Source organism: Pipra filicauda, unplaced genomic scaffold (assembly GCF_003945595.2).
Source record: "Pipra filicauda isolate LSUMZ 115617 unplaced genomic scaffold, ASM394559v2 scaffold75_size2874737_pilon, whole genome shotgun sequence".
Lineage (NCBI taxonomy): Eukaryota > Metazoa > Chordata > Aves > Passeriformes > Pipridae > Pipra > Pipra filicauda.
This window is the reverse complement of record NW_024104931.1, coordinates 2,108,357-2,132,726: the sequence shown is the minus strand read 5'-3', so window position 1 is coordinate 2,132,726 and position 24,370 is coordinate 2,108,357. Positions and strand designations below refer to the sequence as shown.

Genomic DNA, 24,370 nt, shown 5'->3' with positions numbered 1-24,370 from the left:
GGGAGAATATTGTTCTTTGGCTGCTGAAGTCTTGTCATTGCCTTTAGTGGTGTTTGATTATCAACAGCAGTTTTCAGCTTAGGAGAGCCATTGTTAGACAGGTGGTATCGGATACACAATGGAGTCTGTAGTAATACATACACACACATGTAATTATTGTTTAAGGAGTATCTGCCACCATCCTGCCTTGCATTGATAGGAACTCTGACTGCCAAGTAAAAGAAGCAAGGTTCACACCTGCTCCTTTTTGTACAGATACCATCATTTAGGAATCAGCAAGCAAATTAACCCTCTCTGGAAACGGACATATGGCTTGGGCTCTAGAAATGGTGAAAGTCTGGAGCACTAGCCCTATGAGGAACAGCTAAGGGAGCTGTGGTTGTTCAACATGAAGAAGAGGCGGCTCAGGGGAGACCTTATTGTTCTCTACAACTACCTGAAAGGAGCCTGTAGCCAGGTGGGGGTCAGCCTCTTCTCCCAGGCAACCAGTGACAGGAAGAGAGGACATAATGTTAAGCTGCACCAGGGGAGGTTCAGATTGGACATTAGGAGGAATTTCTTCACAGACAGGGCGACTAGATATTGCAATGGGCTGCCCAGGGAGGTGGTGGAGTCACTGTCCCTGGAAGTGTTTTAAGGAAAGACTGGACCTGGTGCTTAGTGTCATGGTCTAGTTGACAGGGTGGTGTTCGGTCATAGGATGGACACGATGATCTCAGAGGTCTTTTCCAACATAATTGATTCTGTAATGGGTATAACTTGATACAAAGGCAAGGGGTTGGCCCGGCTTCGGAGGGCCAGAAGCCAGCCCTCCTCCCCCGACCGCCTCCTTGCTTGCCAGGGCTGCCACCGGCACCGCCGTGAGCGGGGATGGCCTCGGCCTTGCTCCCGCCCCGGGGTTCAAGCGCTCCCACCACCGGCCGAGAAGGCGCGGGCAGGGCGGGCCTGCCGAGCCCCCGTGCAGCTGTGGGGCCGGGGCGGGGATGGCCGGGGCCGCCCCCGTTGCCCTGCGGCGCCTTAATAGCGGCCCCGGCGACCCCCGCGCTGCCCGCCGCGATGCTGCCCGCCCACCGCCGAGGCCGCCCGGGGCCCGCGGGCCGCGCCCTGCGGGGCGGCCTCGCCTTCTACGTGCTGTGGGCTCTGCGGGAGCCGCCGCGGCGCCTCGGCAGGTACGGCCCGGCCCGGCCCGGCCCCGGGGTCTGCGCGGCAGCGGTGGGGCCAACGCGGCCCGGTCCCTGCCAGGGTTGGGCTCCCCCGAGGCCGGGGGCACCCGCACGCCTGGCCTTGGCCCTGGTCTCTGGAGCTGCCCCTGTCCGCACGGCTGCACTGCCCCGGCTCGTGGCGGCGCTCCCTGCCCAGTCTACCCGTTATTTTCATCATCACACCCTTGCATAGTTTCATCTTCAAATGACACAAGCCCTCTCCTTTCACCATTTCCGGGCATGTGTGATTTTAGGCCTGTAAATGTGTTTTTGTTTTTTTAACATTCATTTTGCTCCTTGATGTTTATATGTGGTGTTTTTCTTCCCTCGCAGCCAGTCCAGAAAGACGGGTTTCCAGGCTTGGCTGCCCCTGCCTTTGCCAAAGCAGCTGGTGGTGTTCAGCCTGGGAGACTGGAGCTGTTACTCTCCAGACACGAGCATCACAGTGGAAGTGCTGGTGTCCCCAGGTGTCGCACCACAGCGCATTGGCACGCTGGAGCCCACACGCAGGTTATGGCAGGAGCTGCTAGGATGTCAGGAAGGGCATGCTGGAAAAGCTTTCTGATCTCTGGTGCTGCCTGCTTCTACTGGTGTAGTCCCAAAGCTGCTCAGGCAGCAGCTCAGGGAAAAATACTATGGTCCTCCACCATAGTATTTTTCTCTAGTGATGCTTTCAGCTTCCTTTTGGCTGCTTTCAGGGCTGGATCTTTTTCGGCTTTGGGCTCTTACTGTCTAGGGTAGGAGCAGGAATTTTGCCCTGATCAGTGTCAGTTGTGGGCTGAAAACCCATGGTGGTCCCTTGTGCAGGTCTCTGGTGTGGGAAGATGACTGGAGAATGGATATTTTCATGGCCTCATTGAAAGAGATGGACAAAGGCAACCCTGTGAGGCTTGTCCTGACTGTCAATGGACAGGTAAAACAACTGACATTCTCCTCTCCTCCTGCCTGGGATCCCAAATGTTATAGTTTTTGAGCCACAGAATTTCCTCTCCCATCCTCTCCTTTTCCTTTTCTTTGCTACTTCAAGGTAGAGCTAACAAATGCGGATCTGAGCGCAAGCCCTCTGTGATGCTCCAGGCATACCCTCTAAACACAGCTTTGTCAGAACACCTGTGCTGCAAGAGACTGGCAGCAGAGAGCAGTTCACTTCCAGTTCCACTCTTTCCTGAGTCTTACAGAGTTATTTTACCTTGTACCGAAGCCCTTGGATTTAGCATATTGCAGTGCCTGGCTTTCCTTTTCCTTGTTTATTCTGTTGGTGCGGGAGATGAAATGTGTGCTATACCATTGGAGGGAATCTTTCCCTTGCAAGACATCTTTTTGCCCACCCTTTGAGGCTGGGGGCTGGCACAGTTGCTATGTCCTTTTATTTTGTCACATTTTCTGCCACAGCTGCTCCGAGGTGTCTCCAGCAGTACACCTGCTCACCCCTTCCTTGTCCCAGAGACTACCCAGTCACCAGTGTTTCCAGCAGATGATAGACCTGTTGGCCAGGATCTGGAGGATCCTATTGAGGTATGTGTATCCTGGAACCTTCCTCTTGTTATTTCACCCTCTCCTTAGTAACTTTCCCCCTCGCCAGTGGCCATTCACTTGATGTCTAGCAGAGACATTTGTTGCTAACTCTTTTGGTTAGACATTGCTAAGAAAGTTCTGGAGCCAAAGATTCACTTGTGCTAGAGAAAGATGTATTCTTCGTTGAAATGCCTTTGGAAAGGTTGAATTTAACGGTGCTTGGTGGGATGCTTGTACAGCCTGTTTACTACTGGCACAGAGGGCCTTTTTGCCCTTCCAGTTGCCTTGTTCAGCTGTGCCCAGCAGCCTAGAAGTGGACCGCAGCACACAGCAGCAGTTAGCTGCGTTGCTCAGCATCTGTTTGGCAGCTGATACTGTTGGCATGCTGGCCCTTAGGACTCAGTGGGAAGATGAGCCTGAAAACAAACACCATGTGAAACTAATCTCTGGCCCAGTAACAGACAATTCACAGTAGCCTCAGGCCTTCAGAGCTGATTTCATTGGGACTCTTGTCACAGGTTAAGAGCCAGCGCTCAGAGGTGGCTGCTAGAGGATCCAGGCCTGGGAGGAAGGATGTCCATGCACCACTGAGGGCCCTGGTAGTGCCCTATGCCCTGAAGCCACCATCTGGCAAGGTGAAATCCAATGAGACCTGGAGAAATAGTCCTGTCCAAGGACCACCAAGAGTCCACTCCAAGAAGCCCAGGAAAGTTTTATTTGAACCCACAGCATCTGAGAGAGATCTTGATGAAGAAGGTAATTCTGGTAGCTTCTAGCTTTATTCTACAGGTCTTGTCTGAATGATCAGTCAATGCTGCTGGTCTGCAACTTCCCACTCCACTTCTCTTTATACCTCCAAAGCATGAGGGGCTTGTCTGTGTTGGCTTGCAAATGCTGAGAATGCTCTTTATTCCTGGATCAACTGTTTGATGAATTTTTGCCTGTCAGGAAAAGGCCAGAAATAAAACATGGGATATTCCTAGCGTCAACACTTTGTACCATGACACAATATGCCTATCACTTCATACAAGTAAAAAAGTTTTATAAATGAAGGCAAATATCATTAGCCTTGTGTTACAAAAGAGTAAATTGAGGCACAGGAAAGTTACCTAATATGACATCCTGTAACATCTCCATTAGTCTGTTTGTTCCCCTACTAACAGCATGCCACTTGGTCCATAGAAGACATTGCTTATTATTACAGTATAGAGAATATGAAAAGGAATATATATATAATTAGCATAATTGTACTGACTTTTCAGTAGTGAGCAGGTAACTGCCAAAGGGTTTGGAAACAAAACCTTAGGCTTCTGGATTGTGAATTCCAAGTCAGCTCTAGGGTGTGACCAAGTTTACTTGTAAAAACTGGACAATTACTCAGTGGTACCCGTGTGAAATGACTTATTGGGACTTGGCTTGCTTCTCACAAAAGCAAATATAGCTCCATCCTTACGCTGCAGGCAGTATGAGAAGGGGGAAGTGAGTTTCCATCACGGGGGTAAAATGCAATAGTGACAGCATGATGGCAGTCGAAGGAAGTGTGCCCTACTCTTACCTGTTTTGGGGATTTCTTCTGATGAGACTTTATTCATGATTCTTTATTTCACACCATGTTTGTTGCAGTGAGGTAGTTTTGTGCTGGGGGTTGGAGAAAGGAAGATCAAAGGGCTCTTAAACTGTGAAGATTTCATGATATGTCTGCTGTCTGTTTTCTTTATGAGGCCATCTCTGTGTTCCCTCTGCAGATCTGGCTGTGAAGGAGTTGCAAGGTGAGGATTTGGTTCCTATTGCAGTTTGTCTCTTCAGTCACTCGGTGATGCTAGTCCTTCCCTTTAACGTCAAAAGCCTCTCACGCTTTGCCCTGTATCTCCCCAGTGATCAAGGGCAATAAGTACATTGTGTGTATATACTGTTCCTCTCCATGCAACTGCCATCAGTATAGGTGCTTCCAGTACTGTCAGGCTCTCCAATATGCTTCTGTAGCCCCTCTGAATCTCAGGAACACCTCTGGGTGCATAGCCCTTTGAGGAAAAGGGTAAGATGTGGAATAGACTTTGATTTAGCTTGCTCAGCCAACTGCAGGAGCCTGGGAGAGCAAAGGAGGAGGAACAGAGCAGCACGAGGAATATCTCTGGAGGCAGCTCCAGGCTTCTGATTGTTCTATCTTGGGCACTAACAAGCTGTCCCTGGGTAGCCTTCCGTCGCTAGGAGTAACACAAGGGATCGCACAACTGGGATATCACTTCTGGGGATGTATAATCAATGGACATCCCAGCCTGTCTGAAGTGGAAGCCTTGTGTGCATCCTACATCCAGCTACTCTGCTCACAATGTCTCTCCTAGTACAGCAGTTATTCCCCTGAGCCAACTGAAAAGGTTCCTCAGAGAGCTATGTCCTTTGCCACTGCAGAATGAAGGGATTGAGGCCCTTGCCTTCCCACTTCTTCCCTCTAAGCATTCAGCTGTCTTGTTCTCCCCAGCAGGGAAGGCAGCTGAGGGTGTCTTATGTCACTCTGCTCACAGCCCTGTGCTCTCCTCTCCTCAGGCAGTCCCAGCCCTCGGTGGTGCCATGCCATGTGCCTCAGTGACCTGGGGACAGCTGTTCTGATTGGTGGAGAAGGTGTCGATCAGCAGTCCTGCAAGGATGTGCTCTGGAAGCTGGAAATTGGTGGGGACTTGAGAGCTGTCAAAGTCAATGAGGGGGGCTCAAGGACAACTCATGAAAATGGGAGGGGGCACTTGGGGGTCTGTGCATATGGAGGGGACAGCAAAGGTGTCACATCTAGTGCGGTCACCAGGCTGAGCTGACAGCATGGAGTGCCATGTGAGGCTCTGGGGTTGTATCTGAGAGACCTCTAGGAGCTAAGGTATAACTTCCAGAAAGAGTTGGGGGAATTTTAAGGGGTAAAAGCAGTTTGCAGTCTGTGTATGGTAACTAGTGAAGTTGAGATAGGACTCCAGTGCATTGTGTCTTTCTGCACCTCACTGGTCCTTTCTTTCACCTTGCTATTCCCCTTCATTCCTTATACAGGAGGAATTCTGTAAGAGTTCCCTCTAGCCCTGAATCAAAGGAGAGGAGGAGACAAAGGGAGCAAAGGTTTTGAGTAAAGATTTTAGGGCATATTTTTAAAATCTAGATTAATCAAGAGCATCACTGAACTCCCACACCATCTCTCTGATGTTGCTCCCACAGACAGTGATTTGTGGCTTCCAGTGGGTTTCCAGCTACAAAACACCATGCCATCATGCTTGCATGGTCACACAGCTACCTATGACCCTGACACCAAGCGTATCTACATCTTTGGGGGCATAAGGGAGGACAAAGACTACAGCAGCATTTACATTCTGGACACGGTCACCTGGAAATGGCTCCTCGTGGCTGTGAGTACTGCATCTCTTCCCAGACAAAAGCACAGGAAGGGTGGTAGGTTCTGCCTGAATGTGGCAATCAATGTGCCTGTGTCCTTATTCCAGTAGCCTTGGTCCACTGTTGTTGCAGGTTATCTGAGATGCTTAGTTGGGTTTGACAGATAAAAGAAGGCTATGTTGAAAAGCCGCAAGCGTGACAGAAATCAGGAGCTGTGCCTACAATGAATGAAGCAAGGTGAAAAAATGGTTGCTGTGTCTGGCCAGGCTCATGGGTGGGAGGTACAAGCAGTAGAGGGAAATGGTCTCTCATTTTATATGGTGCCATTGAGAGTAGCACCAGATGCTGAGGTGAAGAGCTGGTCTTCTCAAACCAGGGACTGCTCTGAGCACAGCAGAACTCTGAGAAGAACCTGTTGGCAAGGGACTATCTGTCCTTTTCTGGGCTAAGGTACAAGATGGCTTGTACAGAGTAAGCCTGGATGAGATCTTTCTTCCATGTCATCTTCTGAGGAAGGTGGTGTGGGAGATTGACTTCCTTCTCTTATCAGAGCATTCTGGTGGTGCAGAGTATGCAAAGAATGTACTGTCTACTTGTGCAGCAAAGATCTGGCTGGGGAGCCAACAGAGTGGAAGCTGAGACTCATCAAACTCATTGCATGATGTGGGCCCCTTTCCTATGGGTCATGCAGCAAATAATGTGCTTCTTGTAATAAGCATATGTTGAACTATTTCCAGGCTAAAGGGAGGATACCAGTGCTCACCTACCACAGTGCAACAATCTACCAAAAGGAACTCTTTGTTTTTGGAGGAACTTTCCCCAAAAAGGCATCACTGGCAGTTGGACCCTGCAGCAATGTGCTCTATGTCTTCAATCCAGAGCATGAAATTTGGTATCAGCCCATCTCAGAAGGGGAGAAGCCTCTGCCTAGGTTTGGGTGAGAGTGCTCTAATTCTAGCCCTCAGAAAAAGAGCAGGAAACCTCTGCTCACCTTCCCTCCTCCATCAGTGTTATTCCCTAAATATTAGGTGATTGTTCTCCACCGTTTAGTCCTTAAAATAGGGCTGTTTTGAGCAATGTGACTCTCAGTACCGTCTGTCATAAATCCTGATGAGATTCTGTCCTTGGGCCGCAGGGCTACGGGTAGAGGCAGGTGTAGACTGAAGCTGTGGCACCTCAATAGAAGAAGCCAAGGCTAAAATGGAAGTTTTGGGAACTTGCTGAATATGTTTTATTCACTTGCTTCCCCTCTGCCCAGGCATTCAGCTACTCTACTGAAAAACAAGCTGCTGATTTTTGGGGGTCGGAGGACTTCTCTTTACCTCAGTGACATGCACATTCTGGATCTGGGTAAGAAAGTCTTGGCTGCCTTGGGAAGGTCCGTCCTAAGACAGGGACTGGGGGGGTGAAGCATATTCAGTGGGAAGGTAGCAATAACAGTATAAAAACTCCTGACTAGACAATGGAGATGGAAGAACTATGGTGTTAAAAAAAAAGAAGGGGAAAAAAAACCCAACACCACCCCCCCCAAAACAACAACAAAACAAAAAAACCTCCCACCAAAACAAACCCCCACCTTTCTGGGGTAATAGAGGAGGGAATAGAGAAAAACAAGACTGCTTTTTTTGAAGCAGCTGGGTAATAGAGAAAGCAGGTTGCTGATGTGGCAAAGCATTGAAGTTTTTGTCTAGTTATGAGGCTGAGCTTTTTGGACATTTCACCTGCCTTTTCCCTGGCTGTCAGGTTTCATGGAGTACACACCAGTCCGCCTACTCGCAGGACAGCCTTCTGCACGTTGGTAAGATCCTATTGCAGACCAGGATCTATTTTCTTCTTCTGTCCTTTCTCCTTGAAGCCAGGTTTAAACAGTGCTGGTGATCAGACCCAGTTGCATATCTCTGTCCCAGTAGTCAAAACACAGTGGCTCCTCTGCTGTGGGACTAGGAATTCCTGTCCTTGTTGGTGCCCTATGGTGCTGGGGTGTACAGACCCCTTAGTCTCCCTGGAAATCTGCCTTTCAGGCTAGGGTAACCTTTCTGCTGTGTGCTAGTGCACTGTATTGTTTGGTCTCCTCAGTACTTGGAGAGATACCGTGGCACACAGAGAGGAAGAACCTCCTGTACCAGGACTATGCTGGACCTAATGGGACACAATTGCCCAGTAGAACAATTACCTAAATCAGGGCAAAGCCCATCTAGTCTGCTATCTCCCCCCATTAGAGTAAAACACAGGACTTTTGATAGGTCCTTCTGAAAGAATGAGGTGCTCTTCAGGCCTGATCATGGCCTGATCTGCAGAGGCAGCTCTTTTAGGGTTATTCAGCAAGTCAGGGTAGAAGAGAAGCAGAATTTAACTTTCTTTCTGCAGCTTAGGCCCCCAACCTTCTACTGAAATCTGCCCATCTCTGCCTATTGCTCTGACTGAGACTACCCCTTCAGGTGCTGCTGTAGTCACCTTTGCTTTGCTTTGGTTGCAGTTTCCATGCAGCTCTGGCTGTTTCAGACCAGAAGGTTCTGATCAGTGGAGGCTGCAATGCCATGGGAGCCCTGCATGATGCCTTTGTCTTCCACCTAGGTAAGTGACTCTCCTGCCCTGTTTCCATAGCTGAAGGTGACTGTGGGGCTGCAGTGGCATTTCAGAACACGTAGTCTGGTCCATTTGTTTCATCCCTTGCACTAGGAGTGGGTTTGTCAGTATTGATAGCCCCTTTCTACTTCAGATACTCTTTCATGGAGCACAGTGATCCACCATGATCTCTGCTCTGTGCCTCGAGCTGGCCACACATTGCTTGACCTGACTCCCACCCACCTGATAGATGTGGACAAGAAGAAAGAGGAGCACAGCCTGCACACGGTGTTGGTCTTTGGGGGCTCCAACTGTGCAGGAACCTTTTACAACAGCACAGTCAAGATCAAGCTGGACCTAGGATAATGCAGAATACTCAGAATGAGCCTGAACAGCAAGGGCTTTTCACCAGCCTAAATGCAGACATGGATGGCAATAAATGAGCCCAAGCAATGTTGTGGTCCAAGTATCTGTATGTAGGTGAATGCCACCTTGGCACAAGAGACTGGAGGTTTGTAACATCTTTCCGAAGGCTGTGGGTATTGTTCTCTTAGGGTAGCTGATATACAGTATCAGACTGGCAGAAATTCCATCCCCTATGGATGTCTTGGTACTTGGGCTCGGGTGCCAAAACATTCAGTGAGATCTGATCTAAGCCTCCACAGGAACACAGACACAAAGATCTGGTTTTCCCTTCTTGCCCTACAGGTTTTTGGGCTGGACTGGAGTGCTTTCAACTCTGAAGGTGACTCAGGTGTTTAGTTTCATTTGGGATGAGTGGAATGGGATTTACTCCTGCCACTTGGAAAGTCTTCATAGTGAAAGTATGATTCTGGTTTCAAGGGAACCTGAGTGGGATTCCCTTAGGCAATAGTCTGCAGCTGAAAACTAGGAAAACACCTGGAACAGTGTTTGAGGGAAAAGGAATGTAATTTTCAGTGTATGGGAGAAAGCTGTTTGTGCCTTGCTGACTATGGCACAATCATTTAGTGTTGCTCTAGACAGACCTTTATGATAAATTCTGTGCGACTGCTGCTATAAGGAATAGGTACAAGTCCTCTCTCCCAGGTAGTAATTCTCTTATGTGCAAGGGGTGGCAGAGTTGCTGACTTAGCTCTTTCAAGATCCATGAGACCCAACAAAGGTTAGGATTAAGCTGTCTTCCATCAGAGACTCTTACTGTTTATATCCATGGCACTGATGACTATGCCATAGCTCTGAGGCAGCTCCAAGGACAAGCACAGTGTATACACTGATTCCTTGATGCTCTGTCTGTAGATGGTAGAAAGAAGCTGCACCTATGGGGAGTCCAGAATTGGCTCAATGCCTCACAGTTGTTTGTGGCCACATTCCCCAACCCAAAGCCATACAAAGGGAACTTATGATAATTATGGATGCTTCTGCTTTAATCTGCTTCATGGAGATAGATTAGATAGAAAAAACTAGTAGCTGTAAGCATTCCAGCACAGGCATGCTCCTCTTAGTTATCCAGGCTCCTTGGAGGTCCTCTGTCCTTCTTCCCACCCAGATGAATGGGAGACAATAGTACTAGGGCTTCCCGCTGGCACTGAAGTCCTACTCAGACTGTAGGTGTTGTCTTCTTTGTCACTCCAGCTGACTAGATTTAATGAGTAGAAGGGCTTCAAGCTCGCAGCTCTGCAGGGGTATCTGGCTGCCGGCATGGATGGCTTACTTTGAAGGCCTCTAACTCCAAGAGTGCTTTATTTATTCTGGTTATTGTGGGATATGGACCCATGTCCACTTTGAATCTGCAAAAGGAAAAGAATTGATGAAGTACTAAGAGTTGGACAGCCAGTACAGCAGTGAGCACAAGGACAGAGCAGTATGCTATGCCTGCCCAGTATGGGAGAATCTCACAGTCATTTACAATAACAATAAAGATTTGTCCTCGTAGGTTTAAAATGCTAGAAAGGTTAATTAGTTCCTGGAGAGGCTGTGAAGTCTCCTTCTCTAGAGATACTCAAAACCTACCTGGATGCAATCCTGTGCCACTTACTCTAGGTGAACTTGCTTTAGCAGGCGAGTTGTTGGACTAGATGACCTCCAGAATTCCCTTCCAACCCCAACGATTCTGTGATTCTGTGATCTTTACCAGGCTTTTATATAATGTGCAGCACAGGTAAGGAGGCACTCTGCTTTTCCTGGGAATCATGCAGCTATTACTTGTATGTGTTTAATGCTTTAAATAAATATAGATGAATCTTTTCCTCCTGTGTGCTGTCTAAATATAAGGCAAACAGGGAGAGAGAACGTGGAGTGTGGGCAACCTCAGCTTTTCTAAGGTCATAGATCAAGTTTCCCCCCAGGGCCCTCTGAGAAGAGAGCACTGCTCCTTATTTCTAAGAGCTTCAAAAAGAGACAATATTTATTACATAGGATAATTCATGGAGAGAAGAACCAAAACTGGATAGGGCAGGCAGAATGGATACTTTCTAACAGACACAAGGAGCAGCAGAAGGCAAGGTCTGACAGCCCAGCACAAAGAGTAGGTGCCCTTGAAGAACACCTCAAGTTTATCCTTAATTACCTTTCAGCATTGGCAACTTGAGGCACCAAGCACAGATCAGCCATGGAAACCTACAAATGTAGCAGAAAAAAGGGGTTACAGTAACTCAGAGCCTGTTCCATCAAACTTCAGAGTGGTGGCAGGCTTCAAGAGCAGGATAGATATTATTTTATCAGCCAGTACAGAGGAGTTGTCATGGCAATCTAATTATTTAATTTAATCCAGCATTAAATAATGCAACAACAGTACAGGGAAAAGAACTTCATAGTAGTCACTAGTAGAAGAAGCCGTCAGCCTTTAGGGTTTTTTGGTGGTTTTTGTTTGTTTGTTTGGGTTTTTTGTTTTGTTTTGTTTTTTAATTACCAGCCGATCATGCTAGCCTGAAGGACACTGCTTCTATGGCAACTGCCTCTGAGCAAACAGGTCTGCTGGCAAGCTGCAGAGGGACGTGATGGAGGGAGAGTGGCATTTGCATGGCTGGGAAAAGATGAGTAAATATTGCTTGTTTGCACTGCAGGAGTATCAAGCAGCTCCTGCCAATGTCAAGACTTGATATGTGATAGAGCCTCTGCACACAGGCTCAGAGACTTGCAACCTGAAAAGAAGACTCAAGGACAAGACTGCCAGCTGCCTACCTGCACAGAGGCAGCTGCCCCTACCCCATTTCCCAGGTCACAAAGTCCTGGGTCCTTCTCAGAGAACACATTATTCTCCAAGATTAGATCTCCTAAGTAGCCTTTGCCCTCCAAGGGTTCCATAAGGCTGCTACTAGACAATTCTCTGCATCACAGGATATTGCAGGAGCCTTCCTTTTCCCCTCAGCTTTTATAAGAAAGATCCATTTGCCTGCCAAGCAGAACTACTAAATGGAAGAAGCCTGAGCTGCCTCTAGTTTGGTAAGGGTCAGAACAGCTTGTATGTGAGCTCTGTGAAATCTGTCCATGTTAAAACTGGAGAATCAGAGCAGAAAAATACAAGTTGGTTAAAGATTTCACAGAACAGAGGTAAGAACTGAACCCATGTTTCTTAAGCCAAGATTTGCCCCTGTGACTACACTTTTAACTGCAGATCTCTTAAAGATGAAATATATATCATCTGTTTCCACATTGTCTAGTAACAGCCTGATCCTAGATACAGCTGTAGAATCTGGCCATCAGCAGGTTATAGGCAGGAACAAGTAAATATCTCCGTAACTCTCTGTCACTCAGTAATGGCCTAAGTAGGATCTGTGCAGCTGTTTTTAATAATGGTGAAGGCACTGCATGTAACTTCAGGCACAGGATGGGGTTGTGCTCTGTCTCCTCAACTAATTTTCTTTCCTATTTTAGGGAAGATACTGGCATTTTTAGTTCTGTAATGGTACACAACACTCTCTCAGATACTTACTTCATCCCCCACACAGTAGCATCCAGCAGTGTGCTGTAGAATCTGCTCCAGTGCTGTCAAGAGAGGTGGTACACTGGAGTGAGGCATTGGAAATTCACTTGAAGAGGACACCAAAGACATTTTAGACTGATAATTATGAACAAGGGCATTTTGACCATGAACAGAGTATGAAAAAGGACCAATTTGGGACAGAAACTAGAAGGAACAGGAATCTTACAACAGCTTAGTTATGGGAGTCTTTAGGGTCCTTCAGGTTTTTTGGACCCAGGGTGATTTCAGTTGCTTCAGACAATGCAGCTGAAATACTAAGAGGATAATGTAGAAATATGTGAAAGGAGAGGGGAGAAATGCAAAGGTTCAGTCAGTTTGTGTCTGTCCAGAAGTGAAGGGGGCCTGTCATTGCAGCACATGGGGGAAATGGTTTTGAAGAAACAAAAAGCATCTTACCTCTAAAGAGATAAAAAAATACTCTGCTACTTGCTAGACATTGTTGGAGTTTGCCATCAGATATCCGTTGTCTGATTACAAAAGCAAATACATATATATATGTATATATAGACAGAACTTTAAAGCAAAAGGCACTAGTTTGGGAGCAGCTGGATGGAAAGAATTGCTGTGAGCCCTCATGCTTCAGAGTGAATCAACTGCTGCAGTGTGCAGGATGGCCCCAGACTTCGCCTCTTCCATGTGCAGCAGTGGTAGTGCCCTATGGGCAGCATCTTTCCTCTGAGACCCTGGAAAACTACCAGTCCTGGGCAAGGGACTCTGGGCAGGAAGAGCACTGTCTCTGCGGCAGGGCAGGACCACAGCACACTGGCCTAGAAGCTTCTGTTGTTCTGCTTGAAAAGTCAAGTAGGATGCCAGTGGTGCAGCAGTTTGTAAGGTCAGTCAAAATGCTGATAATTTTAGATGTCGGATGTACCTTGAAAGCCAGATGCAATACAATTCTGAGCCCATTCCGTTTTTCTCTCCCCTATTTGTTTCAGGATACCCAGGTTCTGCAAAGGCAAAGCAACCTCTAGGTTAGATGACTGTTGCTGGATGGATCTTGCCCACTGTGTCAAATGGGGGAGGAGAGGGAAGATAAGAGTTGCCAAGCCTGAACCCCTAGCCTGAGTTCAGTGGATTGGGTCAGCCCTGACCTCACCATCATTGTATCATGCACCTCGCTGTATCTTTTTCTTGGCACTGTCCTTCCGTAACAGATCCCAGGGAATCCCTTTGCCTCTGCCTTTGGATTGCTCAATTCTCTTCTTCTTCTAATGTCCTAGACCCAGCAGTAAAACCACATGGGTTCAGCTGTTTCTGGAAAGAGCCCTGGGATGTTATAGGATTTTCTGTGTTGGAAATACTGTACTGTTGTTGCCACTGGCAGATCAAGCACAGGCTAAGCACAGATATCATCTGCTAACTCACAAGTCTGAAGTTCTGCCAGTTGGCTGGCAACAATTTAAACAGACTGAGAATTTCAGAGATGGAAACCCTTTCTGATTTTTTCATTTGCATAGGTCTGACAAGGCAGTACCTGGAGTGGTTGAATGCCTGAGGCAATGTGATCAGCAATCATTCTGACTTGGGCTCTCTTCTTTGGATCTTGGGGCAGGAGTCTGGGGTTAGGCCGTGTCTCTTCGAGGTAATGAATTATAGCTAGCTGTAGTGAACAGAGAGATAATGGGAGGTTATTGGAGAGCCAAGGAAAAGTTCACATCCTGAACACCTGGAAAGAGGAGCTGATCCAAGAGGATACAACAGCTTTTCAGTGAGATTTGTAACCAGCACAGGGAACAGAATATCCCCTCTGATGTCTGCTTGTGACCTGTTGTCATTTAGTCTAGCTGTAATTTCAGGCAAATCCTGGCACAGCCATCTAAGTCAGACTAGAAATTGCTCAGTGAAAGGTAGAGTTATGAACCAAACCGTAACTGAACTCAAATCCTTGACAGCAGCTTCCCAGCAAAGACTATGTGCTACTTCTGTTCCCAAGTGGGATTGTTTATCACAAATGCCATCTCTTTTCCAATGCACAGATGAGAGCTTTGGGGGAAAAGATAAGGCAAAGCCATCCCCTCCACATGGGGCAGCAGGCAGGAGTGAATGATTAACAGGGATGGGGCTGGTAACTCACCGACTGAGAAAGGGTGATGCCATCAATTTTCAAGGTTGGGACTTGCTTCATTGGATTCAGTGCCTTGAATTCAGCGGAAAACTGTGGAAACAAACCTGAGCTTACTTTACAGCAATAAGAAATCCTTCTTTCTTTTTTCTTACCCTAGAACTCAGTTACTAAACATTTTTTTACCTGTTTTTTCTCTCTACTGCAATATTAATATTTTCAGTATGTTATGCTGTACTATTAGCCTATAGCAAACTCTCACTGGGGCTCAGGGATCACTGCATCCAGGGCCAGACTGCCTTATTGCTTGAGAAGCCATCACTGCAATGCCCAGGATGGGTGGTCCTGCATCAGTGTTGGCATTACTGTTCTAGTTCTCCAACTCCGCCTTAGCCCAAACTGGCACATTGAGCTGGTGGTATTACTAGGGCACAACTCCCTCCTATGGACCCCCAAGTAAGTTCTCAGTGAAGAGTTCTTCTACCAACCCACTCCTTCCTTTGGCAGGCCCATTGCAGCCCCCTGCAATATCATTTATCATCTTTTGGACACATGCACCCTGACACGCACACGCTTTCTGGTGCTAATTGAATGAGGTTGTGTCTGTGTTTAAAGTGCAGTGCAGGTTCTCAGAAGTCTATGCACCAGATTTGTTCAGTCATATCATGGTAAGCAAGAGCAAAAGATCTTCAGCATTCTGAATTCAGTCACGGATGTTTAAAAGAGGAAAAAGCCTCTATCTAATCCCAAGCCTCCTCAGGATCCCCAAGTTCAGTACCCTTGGAGACAGCAATGGTACCTCTATCCTTACCTGCTGTCCTCCATCCTTCACGAGGTTCACTGGCACCAGGTCATAGGAAATCCCTTTCAGAGCCAGTGCTAGGGAGAGCAGAGTGTACAGCTTCAGACAGGTAGAGTGGGACTATTTTCACTGGTAATGGATTCAGGGAAATGTTACTGTGGAAGGCGCAAAGGAGAAAGCCAGATCCACAACTTTGTGGGTGAAAAGGCTAGAAGGCTTTATTGAAGAGGAACTGAACTGAACAGGCAAAAGATTGTAAGCAAAAAAGCTCCAACATAAAATGGCCTCAGCCTTATATATGGTAGGGTAGAGAAGGTTCTGGAACAAAAGGTAGAGTTAAGGTGGGGCATGTAAATTATGACTATAAAGGAAAACATAACCATACATGGTAATGCACCAAAAATCAACCAATAAGAACACAGGTTTTACATACATCACAAATAAGGCATGATACATGAAAAGATAATATACATTATAAACAAGACACAAAATTCACAATTTCCCACTCCTAACATATCTTCCTTTTATTTTAATAAAGATAGAACTGATTATATAAATTATTTGTAATTTAGAGGGATTTCAGCAATAAAGAGCTTCAAGCTAAACATGGGATAAAACGTTAATTTGTAATAAGGAAGGAGATAAAAGAATTTTTGTTGAACTTTTAAGAGAGAATAAGTAACTTTGAAATAGATGATATTAATAAAATAATATGTTAAGCCCTATATAAAAATTATAAAAAGAGAAACCTCCAAAATAAAGTTTACCTGAGCTTTTTGGGCAGCTCAACCCAAAGGCAATAAGGGTTGCCTCCACCCCGAGGATGTCGGTTGCCTCTGCCCTGAGGACCAGTGTCTCCCGCTCTACCAGCTAAGCTAGTCCTAGCCAGGTCATGAGACCGTTCACTTGCTTGTCTACTCCAACTTAAGGTTGTATGGTGGGTACCTCCACTGTTGGAGGACTTTTCAGTACCTCGCCTAGCCCTTACCTCGCCTCCCTCTCGACTTGGGCTAGGGAACTGTTATGGGGGGTTCAAGCCCCGAGCATTCCCCTCGAGCTCTCTGGCCAAAGAATACTCGCCCTTGAACTTCTCATTATACTAACAACAGAAGTTCAATACAGTGCAAAACTAAGTTTGTGGAGATTTCCAACTTAACGATAAAGGACAAAAATGTAAATTTGTTAACTTTTTAACCTTAGCCCGAGCTTATAAATGGATAAGACAGAACTTTATCATTTTGAGGTTTTTCAAGTTCCCACACATTCATACTCTCACACAAAACATTCACGGAGGCCTCCTTCATTCACACAAACACACTCTTGCATTCACCTCAAGATGTTGATTATTTGTGGAGTTTAACCAACTATAAACATTTGTATAAACTGAAAAATAAACCATATGTTTAAATCATATAATTAGTTTCAGTGTATAAGTTCAAGTATGTAAGTAATTATTTCTGTAAGTTGACATTTTTTCTAGATTTCAAAGTAAATATATACTTATAATAAAAAAGTAATTAATATATGAAACCAAAAATTGTCAGGAATGAAAAACCATTTTTTGTTATAAAACTGTTACTCAGGTGTCATTTATCTTTATTATCTCTATTCCCCCTTTTTTCTTTTTACTGACAAGGTATACATTATCAACTACAACATTAATGTTAAACCTTGTAAAAGTCAGATTAAACGCCACTTTCAGTTCCATGGACTACATTTTTCATCAGACTTCTTACAAGGGATTTTGATGAGCATGACCTGGTCTCCCTGTTTCTTTTGTGTTTCTTACTTCTTGTATTTTTTGTATGTTGTTTGTTTCAATTGCTGTAGAAACTTGAATAATAAACTTAATAAAGGTGTTAACAATAACATTTCAGTATAAATCAGGTAATCAATTATCAAAATATTAAAACAATATATAAAATTATATAAGAAATATTCATTAAAATGCATGAGAACACATTCTTAAGGTTAAATGGTTGTTTTCAGTTAAGTAACTCGTTCTAGTTGTTGCAGAAATTTGTAGGCAGTCCTTGTTTTCTTCAGTTGTTATCTTCTTCGTTGTGATGTTATTCTTTTTTCTTTAATAATAAAACTCAATAAATATATTAATAATAAAGTAAATCATTATTAAACATAAAAATAACACATGAAGGTAAATAAGAAATACTTATTAAAATATATGAGAACATATTCATTTTCAAAATCAAACTAAAAAAGCAGCTGCTACACTCACACTTCATAAATGTTTTTGTTTGATTCGTTGGTAGAGATTTCCATAATCATCATGATATGCCATTTCTTCTACATATAACAGTCCTTGATTGTCGGGGACTGTGCTTGTAATTATAACAATTTGTTCAGTCTTTTGGTTTTTGGGTCTTTGAGATGTTGCGTAAGGGGAACGCTGTGGATTTTTAAAGCTTTTAGAGGGAGAAGTAGCATTTACATTCGGAGGAGTTCTCTTGCATGTTCTTCCCTTTTGACAGGCAACTGGTTTGGCAATGTCTTTGGCGGTGTCATCTACAATGGCTTTGAGGATAACAGAGCCATTCTTATAAGAATAAACTTGGACAGCTTCAGGCATGTGTGTCACCAGCTCTAGGGTGGACTGGAAGCCTAGGTCTTTGAGGGGCAGTGGTTTGTGGATCATGGTTATGTACTGCTCTTCCAGCTCTGCTGGCGTTAAGCCCTCCTTGGCGGTTATCAGTATGGCTCTCACCTCCTTCTTCAATACTTCTATGAGTTGTGCTTGCTTCACTGTGTCTATGGATGTTATTGTTTCCTTTGGTTGGAGGTTTGAGTCTTGTATGCCTTGTGTATTGTATGTTGTTGTTACTATATCTTGATTCTTTTCTTTTGTATCAGATTCATTTTTTCCCAATGCATATGTTTTAAACTCTGACTTGAAGATGGTTGCTATTTCCTGATTATAAAATTCACTACTTTCTACTAGTGAACATACATTAGAAATATAAAACATTTTATCTTCTAACACATTGGTAGATGTATTTTCTGATTCTATAATAGTTTGTTTATCTTCATGATGTTTTACACTTTTTTTGAAGAATTGATGAGAAGAATTGATGATGGCTAGGTTGGATTCTGCATGCTGCTTATTGGTTTTTATCACAGGGGTTAAAGTAGTAATATGATTTTCATGGACACTGCTATCTTGGTGGGTGTTTATTTTTAGCAGGCTGGAAGTGCCATGGGCATCACCACCTTGACTGATGTTTATGTCAGTCACCCCAGAAGATGATGTCACCGGAGGGTTGCCGAAAATGGGCGTCGTTAGGGTGTTACTAGGGACAGGCGTTGCCATGGTGTTAGGTGATGTTTGTGTAGTTAAAATGCCATCTTGGGAGTTAGCAGGGGCGCCATTTTGCGAAGGGTTACACGCAGTAGTGATCTTAACGCTATTTTGAGAACTAGTGTCAAGCTTGCCATCTTGTGTGTCTGTAAAAAGCCCGCCTTTTCGTGAGGGGCTAAAGATGACTCCATTTTGATTTTTACCTTGTGAGTCATCTGGGAAAGCATTACATGGACTTGGATTTTTATTTTCCATTATTTCAAATTGTGATTGTCGTTTTTCTTCCTGTTTTTTCAGTTGTAATATATTAAGGATTAATGTCCATGTTATCAGAGATTTCGAAGCTTTCTTATCTCCATTATTACTTGCCATCCACAAAATTTTGCCAATTTTGTCCCACTCTTGACAGTTTAATGTTTCTGGGACTGGGTCTATATTTTTATTAATCCATTTCATCAGCGCTTTTAAGGATTTTTTGATTTGAGAATGTCCATGATTCTTGATTAAATTTTTAGATAATAATATAACTCCAATTCGTCTTTAGCTGGGATTCCATTTTGATATTAATTTTCTAGGACGAGTAAAAGGGGGTACTTAAGGTAAAAGATAATTTTGTTGTTGCTCGCCTCTCCGAGTTAGGTGTTCTGATCTGATTTGCTATTCAGCTGTGGCGAGTGTTGGAGTTCAGTCTTGTGGCAGTTTTTCTTCAAGGGGAGCAGGTGAGTTCTTTGAATTTCAGAGACCTTCTAGTTGTGCCTTGTGCTTGAGCGCCATTTGTGGAAGTCACAAAGGAGAAAGCCAGATCCACAACTTTGTGGGTGAAAAGGCTAGAAGGCTTTATTGAAGAGGAACTGAACTGAACAGGCAAAAGATTGTAAGCAAAAAAGCTCCAACATAAAATGGCCTCCGCCTTATATATGGTAGGGTAGAGAAGGTTCTGGAACAAAAGGTGGAGTTAAGGTGGGGCATGTAAATTATGACTATAAAGGAAAACATAACCATACATGGTAATGCACCAAAAATCAACCAATAAGAACACAGGTTTTACATACATCACAAATAAGGCATGATACATGAAAAGATAATATAATACACTATAAACAAGACATAAAATTCATGATTTCCTACTCCTGACATGTTACCATCTCCATTTTAAAAAAAAGACCATATCCCTCAAGGAGGGTGATCTGAGTCCACTGAGAAGATAGTGCTCTTGGAAGTGATAGATCAAAGCACTAAAGATCAGTCCTGGCAAAACCACTGCATTTTTCAAAACAAGTTTTGCCACTCTTTGCAGCACAGCCCTTCCTGACTTGTCTTACAGAGGGCAAGGGACCATGTGCTCACCTGCAAAACATTGCTGTCTCAGTACAAGTAGGGGCTGTTCCCAGCCCTGCTTAGCTCTCAAGACCTGGGCATACCAGAGTCTGAGGCAATATATGAAGGCATCTGTTCCCCTCCATCCCACTTGCTCCAGGTAAGCTGTGGTGTTCCCTTCCCTCCCCCTGGGAAAATGCCTCACTGTTCCAGTTTATGTTTGCTGACCTCTCTCTTAATAAGTGATTGATTAATCGAATTGGTGAAGGGGAGGATATTGCAATACCACTGAGAGGAAAAAAAAAAAAAAGAGATCTCAACACTGGATCTTACCAATTCGCACTCTCCAGGAGCAGGAACTTCGGAAATAGCTGTAAAGTATTGGCTGAGAAGAGAAGGACAGATAAAATGGTTATATGCTGGGAACACCAGAGTATTGTAAGGAGAAGAATGCATGAGCAGAAGGTATTTCAGGAACTGTAAGACAGGGAAGAGCAATGTTTGGGGAAGAGAGGACTCCTTTCTGAAAATGGTTGTTCCTGATTTGGGCATCACTGTCTTTCATGATAAATACATGAAATAGACATGATAAAGACATGATAAAGACTCTAATAATTTAGTTGCACCTGATGTTTCCAGCAATGCACAAGTGACCTTAAAATTATTCCCTTTGAAGTTTCCCTCTTTCATGTCCCTATCTGATGTTGGTAACTTCTATACCACCTTAGATTTCTGAAACCAATTCCACTGATTGTGCCAACCACCTGCTGGATATTTGCATGGCACGAAACAGCTTTTTCAGCCTCACGGGGAAGGGCACAGCCTCTTTCCAAACAAGAAGAGCTTCTGCTGTTTGAGATGAAGGCCATGAGGACAGACAATTCATCTCTACATGAACTATAGCACCAAGGCACCTTTCCCGGATGCTTCCACCCTGTTCAAGCTCTTACCTTTTCAGATGCCATGGTCAGTGTGTGCAGTCTACTCCAGGAAATAAAAAAAAATCCCTTTGTTTTCCCTTTTAACTCAGCTGGGATGGGGGAAGGCTTTTCTCCTAAAGTCAATGAGGAAAGGACTATGCCCCCAAGTCTGTGCCAAGGACACAAAAACCAGCCAGTCAGATTTCATCCTGAGTCACTGCACTCACCTCCTCCCTGCCCCGATACCAGAACTATTAACCAGATTTAAGCTTGGAAGCACATTTAGGAACTATCTTTATTTCCCTAGCATTTCATCCAGACATAAATAAGATATCTAGAGAGCCTCTCAGGCTGTCAGCAGCTGCCAATGCAGAAATATGTCCCTGGGGAACAAAACAAGGAAAGAAAAGCCACATGCAGAATTTCCATTTCATTAGGGAATGACTGCAAGCTCTGGGAACGACTGCAAGCTCCAGGAACAGGGGCTGCCTTTGCAGGGAGGTCCCTTAGGATGCTCCTGGAGCCCTTCTGCTGTCAGTGCCAGCCAGTGCAGATGGTTTTCTACATTGCAGGACTAGGAGAAGCTGCTATTCTGCTCCCAGACCAACTTTGTGCAAAATACAAAGATTGCTTTTTTGTGTAACGGTCTTTTCTTTCCACACAGGAAACTGCTATTCATGTATGTCTCTAAATAAACCTGTAATCATGTCTCTCCTTCCTTCCATAGATCCCATGGCATGCCAGGGATCTCTCTGCATCTCTGCTCTCCCAGAATGCATAGAAATTATTCCAGAGACTGGCAGTAAGGCAGAAGAAAGCAGGGATTTGCCCAATGACAGTCTGTCAACAGAAAACCAGAGAGACACTGAAGATCCAGTCCTCTTTGTAACCCTGATGCTTCTCTTACAGTTTAGATTGGTTCAAATAAGTTTAAATGAGGTATGCCTTTGATTAAAGTACTCTAGCCAAATTTACTGGAAAATGGTTTATAAGTGAGGAGGGAAATGATGGCAGTATTGGCAACATTTTAGTGGACAGAGTATTTCCTGATTTTCTTAAATTCTCTGCTTCTGGGATCAGGGTATTAGAAATCTCAGCTTTGCTTTTTTTTTTTTTTCCCCCAAATGTCTAGCCTGTCGGGTTGCAGGGAAAGAAACAGAAACTGTGGCTTCAGAAGAGAAATATACAGCATTCATGACATAGTATTTTTAGTTATTTTTCCTGAGGACCTTGCAAATGATTTTTTGGGTCAGAAATTTATGTCCTTCACCACATCTATTTTGGACTCTGGTCTCTCAGCTGGTAGAGACATTTCTTCTGATCCTCTCTACAGTTCTTTTTTGTTTTTGCAGCCTGTGCTATCATTTGGAATAAAGTGTACTAGCCTAATTGCCTTGCTTTATAATTTCAAGGCCCTTGGGGGATTTCACCAAAAGGAACATGGAAAACAACCTGTCATTCAGCTAATAACTGTGTGTCCAGAGGCTGGGGTCTGGACTGGTCTCTTGAGTTCATGCTGCTTTGCTCCCAGCAGCAGGGCAGATCACAGGCAAAACCAATCATCTAAGTAAAGATTAGAGACAGTAGGAGTGTTTTGTCCTCAGTGGACAGGTCCCACAGTGACACTGTATCTTTCTCAGAGGACAAGCTGAGCACGGGCCAGGGAAGTATCAAAAAAGAAGTGCCTGCATTTAAAACCGCATGGGGTACAAGCCCCATAAGCTGCACATTAGACTGGCTGGAACTGGGATGGTAGAAGGAGAACAGCATTTGCTTGATGTCTACTGAAATTTCTGTTTTGGTTCTGTTTTCATTTCCAGCATCAGTGAGGAAAGTTTGGACTTAAATACCCGTTGAGAGTTAAAGTCTGGGAAATGCATTTCACTATTGTGGAAGTTGGAAGAAACACCCCAAACTGTGTGTCGAGTTCTCAGGTTTCCATGCCTGTCTACTTCAGTATGGTCTGCTCTGGATACTACCTCTTTCTAGGCTATATTCGGGGTGCACTTGGGAAGGCAAAGTCTTTCACCTCTTTCCTGAGACCCATGACAACAAGCAGGCTGCACACATACACTGCTCCTTGGGGGCTGGTGTAGGGGAAACCTCGGTGTCTGAAAGGCACCCCTTGTATTCTGCTGGGTTCAAATGTAAAGGTACAAGCAGAAACAACAGCTTTGCTCCTAAACTCTCAGTATCTCTGCGGCAGGCCTTGGTGTTAACAGTGCACGTGGATAAACTACGATAAGTAAACACCAATGCTTTGAGAAGCATTAGTTTTATTCAGCAAATTCCTTGCTCTCCACTGAGACAGACACCGGGGCAGCAGTCCTCCCGGGAATCGCCATGGCGGCCTTTCCGGGGAGCCAGGGCACCAGAAGCCGATTGCGGCCGCGATCCCTGCCAGCGAACCGAGCCCCAAGCCCGCTCCCTCCAGCTCTGGCGCCGCCATCGTCCCCGCTCCCCTCCCGCCCGGCGGGGACGCTCCGCTCCGCAGGGAGAGCGCGGAGCCAGCGCCGCGTACCTTGGCGGCGACGGCGCTCATTCCCGTCCCGGCCTCAGCTCAGAGCTCGGCGGCAGCCTGGGACTGCATTCCCAGGACTACATCCCCCGGCGTGCCCCGCGGATGCCCCGCCCTGCAGTCCGTGCCCAGGATGCGCCGCTGCCGGCGCGGTGCCGCGCGCGGCGGATCCCTGTGGATGCCGCCGCGCCAGAGGGAGCCCCGCCGGGGGCCGGGGGGGCCGGGGCGGCCGGGCCGCCCCACCGCTCCGCCGGTCGCCGCCCGGCCGGCCGCGCTGGCCCTTGTCACCCTCCTCAGCTTCGCCTCCCGCTTCCACCGCCTGCCAGAGCCGCCGCACGTCTGGTACGGGCCGGGCGGGGCGTGCGCCCCCCCGTTCGGGCAGTGTCCGAGCCCCGGGGTGCGGGGGTGCGTGTCCGTGTCCGCCTCCTCCCGGGAGCAGCCGGCGGATTGCGGGCGCGTTGCTCCCTGACGCACAGCCTGCGCCCCGGCCTTGCCCGGTTTGGGAGGGTCCCGTGTTTATCCCAGACAGGTGGAGGGACGGGACCCTGGCAGGGAGGGCCCCAGGGAAGCGGTGCTCTCTCTGGCCAGCCCGCTCCTCGCCGCCGCTCTCGGGACGTGCTGCAGAGGGTCCTGGAGAGGCGGTTTTGTGGCACTGTGGGCGTCAGGCTGACTTCTTAACATCTCTGAGGTCAGCCGGGAATCAGAAGGGCAGAATAGAGATTTTGGAGTGCTGATATCAAACTTTAAAAAAAGGGCCCGTCCTAGAATGACTTAAGTATTTCCCAGTAAATGTAATGCATCATCTATATTGAATGTGTGGCAGTAA

The 24,370-nt window shown here is 45.9% G+C and overlaps 3 protein-coding genes and 1 long non-coding RNA gene across 14 annotated transcripts in view; 2 read left to right on the top strand and 2 right to left on the bottom strand.

Annotated features, from left to right (window-relative positions):
• The first annotated feature begins 972 nt into the window (after nt 1-972).
• On the top strand, nt 973-10,908 carry LOC113987432 (rab9 effector protein with kelch motifs-like). Of its 6 annotated transcripts, none has more exons than XM_027720115.2 (13): nt 973-1,169; nt 1,536-1,792; nt 2,010-2,115; nt 2,595-2,717; nt 3,236-3,473; nt 4,439-4,486; nt 5,262-5,384; nt 5,910-6,097; nt 6,821-7,020; nt 7,342-7,433; nt 7,827-7,881; nt 8,560-8,657; nt 8,803-10,908. In XM_027720115.2, exons 1-13 carry the CDS (start codon nt 984-986, stop codon nt 9,012-9,014), a joined length of 1,926 nt encoding a protein of 641 aa, XP_027575916.1. In that variant the 5' UTR covers nt 973-983; the 3' UTR covers nt 9,015-10,908. The 6 variants fall into 6 exon arrangements, with proteins under 6 accessions (XP_027575916.1, XP_027575920.1, XP_027575917.1 ...); XM_027720119.2 differs by having other exon boundaries at nt 1,536-1,712; nt 8,803-10,906; XM_027720116.2 differs by having other exon boundaries at nt 4,463-4,486; nt 8,803-10,906.
• LOC113987436 lies at nt 3,415-5,248 on the bottom strand. The gene is made up of 2 exons (XR_003540533.2): nt 4,273-5,248; nt 3,415-3,658 (listed from the first exon to the last, which is right to left on the bottom strand). It is a non-coding gene; the product is annotated as an uncharacterized LOC113987436 (long non-coding RNA).
• Nucleotides 10,028-23,781, bottom strand: GSTZ1 (glutathione S-transferase zeta 1). 5 transcript variants are annotated; one of them, XM_027720122.2, is made up of 9 exons: nt 23,548-23,781; nt 20,440-20,491; nt 15,486-15,553; nt 14,687-14,767; nt 14,087-14,212; nt 13,484-13,559; nt 12,562-12,614; nt 11,197-11,246; nt 10,028-10,417 (listed from the first exon to the last, which is right to left on the bottom strand). In XM_027720122.2, exons 1-9 carry the CDS (start codon nt 23,566-23,568, stop codon nt 10,291-10,293), a joined length of 654 nt encoding a protein of 217 aa, XP_027575923.2. In that variant the 5' UTR covers nt 23,569-23,781; the 3' UTR covers nt 10,028-10,290. The 5 variants fall into 5 exon arrangements, with proteins under 5 accessions (XP_027575923.2, XP_027575924.2, XP_039245641.1 ...); XM_027720123.2 differs by lacking the exon at nt 23,548-23,781 and adding an exon at nt 21,057-23,177; XM_039389707.1 differs by lacking the exon at nt 23,548-23,781 and having other exon boundaries at nt 15,486-15,631; nt 20,440-20,488.
• The window catches only part of POMT2 (protein O-mannosyltransferase 2), a 33,050-nt gene continuing 32,387 nt past the window's right edge, over nt 23,708-24,370 (top strand). For both annotated transcript variants that reach the window (XM_027720114.2, XM_027720113.2), the window contains exon 1: nt 23,708-23,886. In XM_027720114.2, the coding sequence (XP_027575915.2) occupies nt 23,723-23,886 (164 nt within the window). In that variant the 5' untranslated portion in view covers nt 23,708-23,722. The remainder of the gene's footprint in view (nt 23,887-24,370) is intronic.

Bases quoted from the DNA above. Each gene is read 5' to 3' on its own strand.
- GSTZ1 (XM_039389706.1), bottom strand. From the start codon at position 19,245: ATGAAATGGATTAATAAAAATATAGACCCAGTCCCAGAAACATTAAAC.
- LOC113987432 (XM_027720115.2), top strand. From the start codon at position 984: ATGGCCGGGGCCGCCCCCGTTGCCCTGCGGCGCCTTAATAGCGGCCCC. The intron at 2,116-2,594 runs GTAAAACAACTG...TTTCTGCCACAG, and splicing joins TCCTGACTGTCAATGGACAG to CTGCTCCGAGGTGTCTCCAG. The intron at 5,385-5,909 runs GTGGGGACTTGA...TTGCTCCCACAG, and splicing joins GCTCTGGAAGCTGGAAATTG to ACAGTGATTTGTGGCTTCCA.